The sequence below is a fragment of the Symsagittifera roscoffensis genome, chromosome 8 (assembly GCF_963678635.1).
Source record: "Symsagittifera roscoffensis chromosome 8, txSymRosc1.1, whole genome shotgun sequence".
In the NCBI taxonomy this organism is placed as follows: domain Eukaryota; kingdom Metazoa; phylum Xenacoelomorpha; order Acoela; family Convolutidae; genus Symsagittifera; species Symsagittifera roscoffensis.
In genome coordinates, this window is record NC_087069.1 from 35,611,260 (window position 1) to 35,624,844 (window position 13,585).

Consider the following 13,585-nt stretch of genomic DNA (forward strand, 5'->3'; position numbering starts at 1 on the left):
AGATGATGATTTTTATCTACTGAACAAAAACAATAGTAATATAATAAGTAGTAGCCCTGTTTTTAGGAGTGACCTCGTGGTCTGGGGATACTGAGACCCAGCCATGAGCTCACTATTTTTGCATGTAATTCAGTTAATTTGAGCGTTCTGGTCGAAGCCGGAGAACAGTAACGTTTTTGTCAGCCTGATGTAAGAAAGACCACCGAAAAGTACTGGCTTGGTAGAGACGGTGAAAAACATGCAAAGCTCTGTTTAGACGCTAGCCAGTCGTCTTAAGACTTAGTTTTGTTATCCGTCGATATGTATCTTCCGGGCGAATGTTACAGAAAATCAAAAACTACCAGGAACGAATTTTGAACTCGGAGCACGCAAGTTTCACCCCCATTATCTATTCAACCAGTGGTGACTGCAGCAACCTGACTTCAACATTTATTTCCCAGCTAGCTCTCCTGACCTCTGAGAAGCGCGGAACCCACTATTCTGAAACTATTTCGTGGCTACGAACCCGTGTAAACTTTTGCATCTTTTGCATTATGAGAGGTGCCCTTCTTTGCATTAGAGGATCCCGCAAAATGAGAAGCCAGACCTGCTACAACCAAGATATTTCCATCAATAATTCCCTATCACGACGCGACTAACCTTTCCTCTATTCTCTTCGCCCCGTTGCTTTTTTTCACTGAACTGTTGTTCTTAACTGTAATTTGGTGCTATTTTTTCAAAGCTGATGTATAATACTTGTATATTGTACATATTTGTGGTTTTTCTTTTTTAATTGTCACCCGGCGCTCATTTTATTAATGTATAATATTTGTTTATTGTACATGTTTATTTTTAAATGTTCTTACTTTCATCTTAGTGAAATTTACTTTTTAGAAAAAAAGAAAATTAAGATAACTAAAAAGAGTACAAAAACGAGCGACTTCTTGGATTACAAATAACTTCAAAATGAGTTATACTGAAAGACTGAACTTTTAAAAGCTCCTTCCACTCTCAATGTACTTTGAATTACACGACATATTGTACTTAGTTTCACTACTCAAAAATAAACATGACATTGATTTGAATACAATTATTCATAAAAACGAATTACGAACGAGACAACAACACGTGGTGAGATTGCTGTTCATGCAACAAGACTGAAAAAGTCAAATGAAAATTATTATATACGTTCTAATACGCTATACAACTACTTTATCCAAATTGTGGACTTCGAAAATCAAGATTATGACAGCCTGAAAATATCTATAACAAACACGTATTGGAAATTCTTCAACAGAAATTTTGCAGAAAACAACTTGTTTATGTGGAAACTGCAACCCACCGGGAAAAATTATGAACTTATAAACGAGGGTTCAAAACCCATGGAGAAATCCTAAAGCCTACCCTTCTACTTCTACTACTACTACTACTACTATTGGTTGAATTTTTTAAATTTTGAAATAATGATGTGTTTGACACTTTTTATGATCTTTGATCATTTTGTACAGATAGTTTAGAATTTTTAAAACCTGAAGATGCACAAAAATGTGCGAAAACGTTTGTTTGAATTAACAATTTTACCGCACTCTCTAGTTTTTAATGAAGATTTTTTTTGCAACTAATCTGTGTTTAGTTATCATACTATAAGTAAACAATCTAAAGTTTGAACTTTTTAAACTAATTTCATTAAATTTATACACTTTACTGTTTTGATGCTGCGGCTGCTTTGTTCATTTCTGTTATTTCTTCGTCTGCCATTATAGGTTATTTAAGATTCGTTGTGATAGATATTCCTTTCTTGAATGTGAGAAAGAGCTTACATCATTGATTTCCCCATGCGGATTCATTTATCACCCTGTTTAAAGCAACTACGTTTCTTCTGCAAGAGAGTCTTTGGTTCGGGTCAGACAATGGCTGTAAACAGGTTTGCAGAAAAAATACCACTCGGAAACGAAATCTTAAACGTAACTGGAAACCTATGGAAGGGTTCAGGTTTGTCCTCAATTAGTTGAAATATTTTTACAGTTTGTTGAAACGGAGTGTAACATAGTGCTAAACACCTATGTTAATTACTCTCGCTTACTTACCTTAATAGGAGCTAATTAGACGCTTAATAGATTAAATTGTAAACTCATACTATGCCAATGACGAAATGTTAAAGTATATTTGCAAAAAATAAACAATAAGGAGATCATAAGATCAGTAACAAAAAGAGTGCCAGTAATACTCAGTAACAATTGAACTTTCAAAACTCACTTTGTTCAATCTAAGAAAGAAGGGGGTAGCCATCACAAAGCGCATCCCTGAGTTGAGGATTCAAAAGCCTAGACCGCACATCCAACAAACTTCATCACTCTAGAATACAAAGCAACACTTAACGCTCAATCAATAATAGCCAGAAACGGTTTATTACACGGAATTTTGCTGAAACTGATGCGCTTTTCTGCGAGACTACTTTCTTCTTTTGGTGTCTGAAAAAAGCGACAAGATCTAACCAGAAATCGAGAACACAGTTTTCAAAGAAATGTTTTCTTTTCGTCGAATAGTGGTCGTTTTAGCCTACTCGATTCTTCCGTTGCTTCTTGCTTTCAACCAATTTCACAACTTTTGGATTTTCCTTCTGGTCGTCATATCACTCTTGGGTGTCATTTATTTTGCACAAGACATTCTCCTATATCACTGCGACAATCCGCCAAATTCACGTCTTTATGTTCAAGTAAGTAGCTTTGAAACTTTTTCAGGTTCTTTAACTTCCCATCAATCGCAAATTTCTTAGCTTACTATTTTAGCTAACTGTGTGATTTAGTGTATGGTGACCGATCTTGAATATTTTTTTAGCTCGACATTGTAATTTTAGGAAGTTGATGTTTTTCTACGGAAACTGGAAAAAAAAACGTTTTTAATATATGTGTGAGTTATCATTTTGAACAGTTTTTTGTTTTAGAGCTTATCATTACAAACTCCGAAACATGCTATCGGAGGTGTTGATAATATCCAAATGTTGACAGAAGATTCGGTTGTTCTACATGGGTACCTGCTGAAAGCTGTGAACTACGAGCAACAAAATTATCCCACTATAGGTACATCTCAATTGCGAAGAAGCTTAATAATTGTTCTTGGCCATTTTGGTTATCAAAGTTTATCATCATAGCACAGATTATGAATTTGGACTTCGGCTCCTCTTATTTTTTTAGTATATGCCAGAGAAGAAATTTGCCCAGAAATGAAGATTTAATATTACGGTTAAATAATCTTTCGAGGCTGGGTATAATTGAGGTTAAGACACTGGGTGTCAAAAGCCCTAAGACAAAATTTTTTCTCTTAAATGGTAGCATCGGTTTTCGAGATGTGACGTCAGTGAGTTCCATCAGAAAAAAGCATAATTTTTGCTCACTGTTCTTACACTTGCGAGAGCTAGTGTCTTGTAATTGGGAACTAAACTTTTTTCTCGTTAACAACTTTTACAAATTTGTAAGAAATTGAACTTGCTTTATTATTAAACCTTAATAATCTCCTTCCCACTCTATCAGGAGATAATGCGGTTGCCTTGTCATTTTATGGTCTGGGGTTCGGGAAAAATTTTTGGTATGGGATCGGGTAAATTCATTAATCTATCCTTTTTTAAATCGTTTTTGGCCCACGGCCCAGCTCCCACCATTCAAACTTGATTTTTCCGTGAGGGGGAGAGAATTGTCATGAATTTCGCCGCAGCCATCCCATTTTCGGAGGCGGATCTAACTGGGTCCCCGCCAATCGTGACCGAAGCGGGATTCGAACCCACGACCTTGTGTTTAAGGCCGAGCGTCTCAGCCACGGCTTGTCACTCTCTGTTGTTCTCATTGTTGTAGCTACATAGATCTCTTCTCTGATTTGAACTTCTGATTGAATTGGAGAGATCGATTTTGTTTGAGAGATAGAGAGCGTTTACTTTCGGTTTTCGTCTTGTCAAATCTATCACTGCAGTTCCCCCAGGGTCTCTAGCGGTGACAGCGTTGCAGTGACAGCGTCTTCGTACTGGTGTCGACACCTCCTCTCTGCATGGCACGCCCAAGAGGGAGGTTTTTGATGTGGAGAAAGAATGCCCGTTCTAGGGGCCACGTTTTTTGGCGTGCAGAGAAATGAATGAAATCTATGCCCGGCTTAAGCTGGGAGTTTTTAGCTAATGGGGAGAATCGAGAAAAACTCCAGTTACGTGGGGTTATGTGTTAAGCTGCAGGCTCCTCCCATAAGCTCTCGATAGTAAGGGAGGTAGGGTGTACCCGGCAATTAAAGAGATGTTCGGTGGTGCGTGGTCCTATGTAACAGCTTGGGCAGACGTCGGGTACCTTGTTGATCAGTCTATAATGGTAACTAATTCGATGAGACGAGTACCTGATACTATTGGTGATAAGTTTTCTGATAATATTGGTGGTATTCTGCCAAGCAGCTTAGGTTTTTCGTTAAGAGATTTCTATAATTCTAATGTGAAGTTGTTGCATTTATCTTAGATAAACTTTCTTAGAGATGCTCTCCTGTTTTTCGATAAGCAGGTGTTCAATTTCAGGCTTGAATTTATGTTTGGACTAAGGTTTCGTTCTATTATTTTGCCTATGAATAGTAGGGTGAGAACTAGAAGCCCAGCCACTAACAAGACCATGAGTAGGTAGGTTGCTTTCGGCTGCTCGTTTGATAAAAATAATGTGTTGTTTCTTTTTGTTTTCTCGCCTCGGTCTATTCTGGTTTTTCCGCTCCTTTATCTTTTTCTCTCTTCTGCGATATAGGGTTAATGGAGTTTGGGCACCTGTCGTGGTCCAGCTGCGTAGAGGCATCCATTCTTTGAACCTTTGTCACTCTCTCGCTTTTATCAGTGTTGATATAAAAAATTTGATATGCGAATTCGAAATTAAGTTGTTTGATTAAAGTTCAAGTTTTTGCTGTTTCGTAAAAGAGGCTTAGGTCTTTTCCCCATTTGAAATTGTTGAGTAAGCATTAGAGACGACTTTTTTCATGAGGCTGTTTAGAAACGTTCAGTGCCCATGCCGTATCGATTACACGAATTTTGAGGTAAATTAGCCTCGACTCACACGTATGTCTGGAATGTTGGGCTGTTAGTTTTTCTGGTTCAACTAGAGAAACGGTCTCAGATAGTTAACGGTCTCAGCGTCGTTAAATTTCATTTTAGTCGGGTTTTGTCTTTTTTGCGGGGTTGCACGTTCCAGTCAAAGCCACAAACGCTGGGGTTGCGCAGACGTTTTCATCAGACTCAGCATACAGAACGTAGGGGAAACTTTTGGCTGTAAATTTGACGCAGATTTTTTACAGGCGATAGTTCATGGTCGTTTGCTGAAGTTCTATCAAACTTAGAAGAGGCAGTTGTTCCCGGAAACGCGAAAGCAGTTGGATCTACTTTCAGGGTGTGGGGGAATTCTACGGTAGTGGCAATCAATACTATTTCTGCTGGCAAGAAAAAAAATCGGACACTTGGCTCTCATTAGGTACAGACCGGACATTTTGGCTTCAGTAGAGACGGTGAAAAACACATAAGATCATATTCTGACGCTAGCCAATCGTTTTAGCATTAGGTGTTATTTTCCGTCTTGAGGTACATTCAGGGCTTATGTTATAGGTGGATCTCAAAATTCAAAAAAAAAATAGGTGGATCCAAAAAAAGCCAATACGACAAAGCTAGATTGAACAACATTTGAAGGCTGCTAGATCACTCGGTCATCAATCATTCAGGGGTAAATTTCAAATATCATAAAGCAGATTACAAAAACAAACGGCAACTTTTTCAGGCAAACAAACAACTCTTGTTCGCGTATGTCCCACCTTCAATTTCCGAGGAAACAAAGCTATCATGACTTCAGTATACCAGATTTGGGGGGCGGGGCGTATTTACTTTTCAACATTTTTTTAAGATCAATAAAATGGATTTATCGAGCGCACTATAAAGACCATAATTTGACAAGTTTCTGCATGCCTGGAAATTTTTGAAAAAGCAGATAAAAACGGCGGGCTCTTTTTTGATTTTTAAACCAACAAATCGCGTTTTTTCGGTGCATGCTCCGCTTCAAATTGATATACACTTGTTTTGATAACATGTAAACAACCTTTTTTACGTTTTGTAAATGAAATGGATGTTGCTTTGTTGTCGATCCATAGCGTTTTCCAGGCCCCTTTTCACTTAGCCTGGAGGTAATGCAGTTGCCTTTACACGCGGTTGTCTGGGTTTCGACTCCCGACCGGATCCTATTTTTTCAGTGTCTGAGGTAGGAAAGGAGACCAGCAACAAAATAAGAGGGTTCGAACTTGAGCAGGGTCGGATGTTTTTAGTGAACTTTTTGGTTTACTAGCTAAAATGCGTCCGCTCTATAAATTGAGGCATGTTAGTGGTAAATTTCTCTTTTTTTAAAATTGACTGGTTTTACTAATGCCTCATAATTGGCTTGCGTCACTTAGAAACTCAAGCAACTTCGCCTCTGTGTAAACTTTTGTACTTGGTTTACTGGATTTTTTACAATCTGGTTGGAACAATTGATGAGAAAGAAATGGCACATTTTCAGCAGTCTTCTGGCTGTCTTTTAGGCGGTCATGCGTTTTATTCGAGAGAGTTACAAAAAGTTCAGGCAGGCAGAATTAATTAAAAAGAGCAATCAGTGCATGTTAACTGAATTTTGCATGCAATTTTGATATTTCGGACAATCTTGATACAAATTTGGTCTGAAACACTTGCTTTTGCATGCACAGTTTTTCCAAAAAGGATTAATTGCTCTCTTTATATCATTTTATCTATCCGAATTTGTTTGCCCGAACTTTTTATTTAATTTTGTCTGTTGATCATAAGGGTGTTAGTTGAAGCCATTCAAAGAGTGATAAAGCCATATATTTTTTCTACTTAGTGTCATATAAGTTTTTTGATAAAATAAGTCTGTTTTTTTCCTTGCGTTCATTAACTTTTTCCAACTGTCTGTTGGCTTAATTTTTCTGAGTCGATGAACGTAGTGGAAAATCTTTTTTTAGTTCAGGATGATTTTTTCCAGGAAAATTCTAAAATAAGTTCACGCTCAGATTTGATTTTTTACGGTTTAACTTATGATTTTATGTTTGGCTTTTGGTTTCTTGTTAAGTTCAGTATATTCCCTTTGTTTAAAGGAAGGCAAAGTCAACTGCCGAACAGCAAAAGTGTAAAGATCAGGATCAGCTTCTATTTTCGAAAGTCGATTCTTATCGTTTTTTTTTCAAATTGAGTATAAAAAATTCAACCATGGTTCTTTTCGAAATTCAAATAGCTTCAAAGCCATAGAATTCTTACTTTGATTTCAAGTTTTTTTTTTGAATTCTTGACAGTTTTCCACTTGTCTATTGCCTAAGATGGTTATATTGTTAAAGTTGCTTACAAACCTTGTTTGAAAACGAATCTTTTTTTATGATTGAGTTTCGGAAGCTCAAATTTTGCCGGACAATTTTTTTGGGTCAATAAATTTTTAACCAAGTCTTGTCTGTTAAGTTAACACTTGATAATTGTGTTAATGGTAATTCAAAACGGGCGATTGCATTCTCTACAAAGTTTTTTTTACAAATCTGTAGAGAAAAACTTTGTAGAGAAAAACTCTGTTGATGTTTTTTAATGCTTGTGATTTCTTTTTTTCGACTACGTGACTTACGTCTCGTCTCGTTTCTTCCGGATAGCTGTCGTGCTTTTTGTGTTTTGCAAATGCCATCTGTGATGTTTGTTCATGCGTGTTGTTAGCATCTGTGATATTTCTTAGTGTGTGTTGTTAGCATCTGTTATATTTGTTCATGTGTGTTTTTAGTGTACCTGCATGGCAACGCAGGCAACATCGGACACCGCCTGCCCAATGCGACTGAGATGGTGGCGAAGCTGAAGTGCAATGTGCTACTGGTTGAATACAGGGGTTACGGCAAGAGCACTGGGAGTCCCTCTGAATATGGACTGTACTTGGACGCAAAGGCTGCTATCAATTTCATCAGAAGTAAGGTGATATCATATAGGGAAATATTTCAGGGAAAACTATAGATATACTCATACCATAACTTCCGATACATTTTAACTTGAAGGAGTAGTTATGCTGGCCTGAAGCGACATCTGATTCCATCTTTTAAACGAAATTAACCGATAGGAGTGTTAATAGCGAGGATCTTCTGACCATAGTTTTCATTTTTTTTGATCTTTTGGGCAGCAAATGGTTAATAATACTACCTTTTTAGTTCTTTGGGAACTTGTTTTTTGTTCATTTTGAGATGATTTCGGTAGATTTTGATCAAGTCACTACTTTTTCGGCGACCAGTTGGTAACTCTGATACTATGAATGATTTCGAATAACAATAGTAACCTAAGTAAATTGAGCATCAAGATTTACAGTGATTCTTTTGTTGCAATAGCGATTCACTGGCTAAAAGTTTGTCTGGAAACGGAATTGTCTGTTGTGGCACTGAGAGATTTTTTCAACTCTCCTTTTGTGATACCAAATCACGACTTTAAAAGCTTCACCAAATTTTGCTCATACGAACTGTCCTTGTGATGTCTAATTTAGCGTTGACAAATACACATCAGACCATAGTCACACCTGAGCACAACAACAGCCAGTTATGAGATTACTGATAGCTTCCTGTAACAAGAATGTGAAATACTCCAGCCAGAAATGTTCTTTTGTGACTCGTTGCTAAGAAAGATTAAAGTCTTTATCAATATTGAAGCACCTGTGTAGTTTTTCTTTGTAGCTCTAACCTCGGCTGAATGGGCTTATGTGTTATACATCAATCAACTCTTACGTTTTTTTTGGGATACCTCATTTTGCGTTTAAAATATCACTTCTGAATACAAAGCTTCTTCCCATTTTCGTGTATGGAATAATTATGGGAATGGTGAGTTTTTCTGCTTCCAATGCCATTAAATGTAAGCAAGACTTCCAATAGAATGTAGATGTTTGTGCATGTCCTGCTTATTAAAAAAAGTACGCTCGTTAAAGTAGCAAGTTTAGGGGTATGGGATTAGGGTTAGGAATTCGAACCCCGGCAATCCAAAGGATCCCGCCATTGTACTTCTTAAGCACATCTTTTTGCTGTCTGACCTCAAATTTTTCTAAATATTTGTTCTCCAATATATAAAAAGACTGCTCGTACCAGGGCGAAGCCCTGAATATTCCGACTGTGTGTTAAGGTCGATGGCGTAGTGTTCATTTTAAAAAGCAATTGACAAATGTTTAAAAAGTTGTAAATTTTTTGAAAATTAACCTCCGTAAAGTGATATATTTCGCATATAGAAAAGTTTTGAATACTTTAAATAGTGTGCCTCAACTCAATTTGGAACGGTTTCCGAGACGGATAAATTATCCACCCGCTTACGTGTTAAAAGCATGAAATATATCGCGCAATATGTTTCCTCATATGACCAATTTTGCAATCTTTAAACCGCCACAAATTGACAAAAAATGATCACAGGTAACATATTTTAAATTTGAGCTCAGGAAAACAACACCTTCGATTGATATAAGTAAAATTCCGTCAAAAATTGCCAAATAAAAAGTCAAAATTGCCAAGAGAAGAACCAACCAACCCAAGCACACATATTCTTTAAATTTCTTCGAAAGCTTACAGGGTACCCCAGCATGGGGGCCAGTTGAGAGAAAGAGAAATTTTTTTGCAGTTTTGGCGTCTATCACCTCCCAAAATATGGGCTCTCTACGGTTACTATAAGTTAAAAAGTGATGATTTTCAAAAAATCATTTCAAAATGCAGACAAATAGGATGAAATTATGCCGACGCTTTAAAATTTACGAAATTGTTAAACGAGCTATTGCATATAAATTTTTAACTACATTCGCTTTGTTAAAATTACTGCAAATTATTTGATTTTTTGCATGGATATCGCGATGTTTCTTTGACCCTGGTTCTGTGTCCCACCTTAGCCTTCAAATTTTTAAACTTCTGATTCGTGGAGTCCAACATTAAATCTTTAGAAAGGCGCAGAGGCTTAAGTGGCTGCCTTGAAATAGTATGGTTACTCCGAGATGCCAACCTTCAGTTCAACGGCGTTTGTTGTTCAGATCAAATCTTCTGCCGCTTCTTGGGAATGGTTCCAGAGACTCATAGGTAACAGGGGCTGCCTACTGTTTATTCCTGTTTCCTTTTTTGTAACTTCTCTGGAAGTATAGTGCAAGTATAGACTTTTTTAAAACCAGTAAAAATACTTGGCAGAGGTAAAACAAACAGACTTGGATCCAATATGAATGTGAAAGAATCTGGATCTGCATATGTGAAAGCATTGACGGCTGCCGGTTCAAAATCAAGAAAACTCATTGATGGCTGGGCATTGTTCGAGACAATATCAATAGCTTTCAGGAACTTTGCATATGTCTGTTCAGTTTTATTAGGAAATTGGACAAGGATAACTGAACTGCTTTTTTTCGTCTCTTTTCCGGAGTCAAGTGGATAGTATACTGCTACCGAGCGATAATCGTTTGCTGCCTGGTCTCTTTTCAGTGGATGCATGATCTAGTTCGCTTCAATTTTTACCGGACTATCATCGTGGCTGTGTTCGTTTTTGGTAGATGCCATTCCTTCTCCAGCTGTTACGACAAGCATTCGGCTTTTTTGTGATCTGTATCTTGCGCATCTCCATTGTTCAGTTGTTGTTTATTGTTTGCTTTTGAGAAATCGTGTCCGTCAATAATGAGCGTTCTTTTGAGTTGTTGAGATTTTCCCCCACGTAATTTTACTCATAATAATTCAGTTGTTTGTTTGCAGAAAAAAGGTTGACGCAATGACCCAAAGTAAAAATGCCAGTGTTTTCTGTCTCAATACCGATCATTGCCGAAGTTGTGCGATTAAATGACAAAAATTGTTTTAGATGATATTTGACGCTCAACTTAGACTATTTCGTGTTAGTTTTCTATCAGTTCTCTCGAGTTAGTTTTCTATCAGTTCTCAGAAAGATCTTTTTACCATTAGCACTTGCTGGTCCTAAAGTATACCCGATTTGAGCTTCAATTAATAAACTAGAAGTGTTAATTGTGGGACAAAACGGCATAGGACAAGCTGTCATATGGGGCAAGTTGGCACATTACAAGTTTCATGTGGGGCAATTTAGTATAAGGCAAGTTGACATAGGGTCATTTGTCCTGAATAGAACTGACACCGAATATTGTTCCACCGTCCATCCCATTATTTGCTATGACTATTTGAAATGTTCGCAGTGTGAACATTTGTCTTTTATCGAATTTATTTAGCCATGTGTATGTCAGGCAAAAAAATGTTGGAGAATCTTAATTACTAAGTTTTGCTTTTAGCTTCTAAGTCTTGAAAGTATTCATGGTACATTGACGATAGCTCTAGTATTTATTCAGTTTTTTCGCGAAATAGTTATTTATCTTCATTTTTTGGATCAACCGTACAACCCCCTCTCTCCCCCCCCACCCTAAGTGACCAACCGTAGAATCCCCCCAGCCACGTAATAAATTTGAAAAATATTTCTGTTTAATGTATGCATTTCAAACGAACGCGCTCATGGAATTGGTTGCCACAATTTTTATGTGGAATTGCATTTGAATGCTGTTAATAACCTAAACTAACGTATTTAAATCAATTTTCTCAATATAAACTTTTTTCTATAAATCTAAGGTATACTCAAAGTTATTTCCTGAAAAATCCATATTTTCTCCCCCCTAAATCAATTTGGGCGGTAAATTGCACAGTTGATGTTTTTTTATAACTGTGATTGCAGTTTGTGCAATGTTTTTGAGTATTGTTTCAATTCTGCCTCTGATCAAAAAAAACTGAAAGCTCCATCAAAGATATATATTTTTTAAAGTTTCTGTACAGTTTATGAAAAACAGCCCTTATCAATATTTTATATTTCATCAGCTTTGGAAATACAGTTTCCGGACAGTTAAAGCGCAAATTTTGAATAATTTGAAAAAATTCATATGCTAATCATGTTAAAATTTGTTCTCAGTCAAACACTTAGCAAAAAAGTAAATTTGTTTCATTATAGTTTGTTCGTTGTGATTCTTTTTTGATTCGCAATTTTTATTGAAGCTCCCCTTCGGTTAAATGTATATTTTTGTTTTCTCAGCAAAACTCTGGCTGTATATTTAGCTCACACAGAACTGGGCGGCAGTCAGATTGTTCTGTTTGGTCGATCTCTTGGAGGAGCAGTGGCTATACATTCTGCTACTAGCCAGTCGCTCCTCAATCTCGACAAAATATCCAAGGTCAGAATAAGCTGTTTCATAAGATTATTTTGTAAAGAGAGCTAATTAAAAACCGACCCGACAGAATTAAGTTTTAAAAAGTTTTTGCCATTTTTAATCAAATTTTCCATTTTCCAGTTTTAAATTTTTAGGCGACATTCATTTTATGAAGTGATCTATGGATGCAAAAATTTTCTGAAATAGGCTTTTTTTAAAAGTAATTCTGTCCTTCCCAGCGTTTTGCTACTTTAGTTGTTAATCTCAAATTATTGTCAATATTGCTGAGATTGAGTACATTATACGATCAAAAAGTTAGCAAGTTTTTGACATAATTTATGCGTTCTCAAGTACGGAAAAACAATTTCTGGAGGTCATGAGAGCCATTTTGGTGCCAACGTTTAAGAAAATTTGTAGACCCAAAGTTTTACTCATTCAGTTTTTCCCAGTAGCATTATCGGTCATATTGTTTGCTTGTGTATAGGAAGTGCAACTTCGCCTCTGTGTAAACTTTTGTACTTGATTTACTGGATTTTTTACAATCTGGTTGGAACAATTGATGAGAAAGAAATGGCACATTTTCAGCAGTCTTCTGGCTGTCTTTTAGGCGGTCATGCGTTTTATAGAGAGTTACAAAAAGTTCAGGCAGGCAGAATTAATTAAAAAGAGCAGTCAGTGCATGTTAACTGAATTTTGCATGCAATTTTGATATTTCGGGCAATCTTGATAAAAATTTGGTCTGAAACACTTGCTTTTGCATGCACAGTTTTTCCAAAAAGGATTAATTGCTCTCTTTATATCATTTTATCTATCCGAATTTGTTTGCCCGAACTTTTTATTTAATTTTGTCTGTTGAGCATAAGGGTGTTAGTTAAAGCCATTCAAAGAGTGATAAAGCCATATATTTTTTTACTTAGAGTCATATAAGTTTTTTCATAAAACAAGTCTGTTTTTTTTTCCTTGCGTTCATTGACTTTTTCCAACTGTCTGTTGGCTTAATTTTTCAGAGTCGATGAACGTAGTGAAAAATCTTTTTTTTAGTTCAGGATGATTTTTTTCCAGGAAAAGTCTAAAATTAGTTCACGCTCAGACTTGATTTTTTACGGTTTTACTTATGATTTCATGTTTGGCTTTTGGTTTCTTGTTAAGTTCAGTATATTCCCTTTGTTTAAAGGAAAGCAAAGTCAACTGTGGAACAGTAAAAGTGTAAAGATCAGAATCAGCTTCTATTTTCGAAAGTCGATTCTTATCGTTTTTTTTTTTTCAAATTGAGTATAAAAAATTCAAACATGATTCTTTTCGAAATTCAAATAGCTTCAAAGCCATAGAATTCTTACTTTGAATTTTGAAAGTTTGATTTCAAGTTTTTTTTTGAATTCTTGACTATTTTTCAACTGTCTATTGCCTAAGATGGTTAT

General features: G+C 36.4%; 1 protein-coding gene across 1 annotated transcript in view; it reads left to right on the forward strand.

Moving 5' to 3' along the window:
- The window catches only part of LOC134853636 (protein ABHD13-like), a 50,772-nt gene that overhangs the window by 24,525 nt on the left and 12,662 nt on the right, over positions 1–13,585 (forward strand). Inside the window, exons 2-6 of the mRNA XM_063869639.1 lie at positions 1,751–1,971; positions 2,538–2,695; positions 2,924–3,059; positions 7,773–7,952; positions 12,076–12,191. Coding sequence (XP_063725709.1) covers positions 1,815–1,971; positions 2,538–2,695; positions 2,924–3,059; positions 7,773–7,952; positions 12,076–12,191 — 747 coding nt within the window. The 5' untranslated portion in view covers positions 1,751–1,814. The remainder of the gene's footprint in view (positions 1–1,750; positions 1,972–2,537; positions 2,696–2,923; positions 3,060–7,772; positions 7,953–12,075; positions 12,192–13,585) is intronic.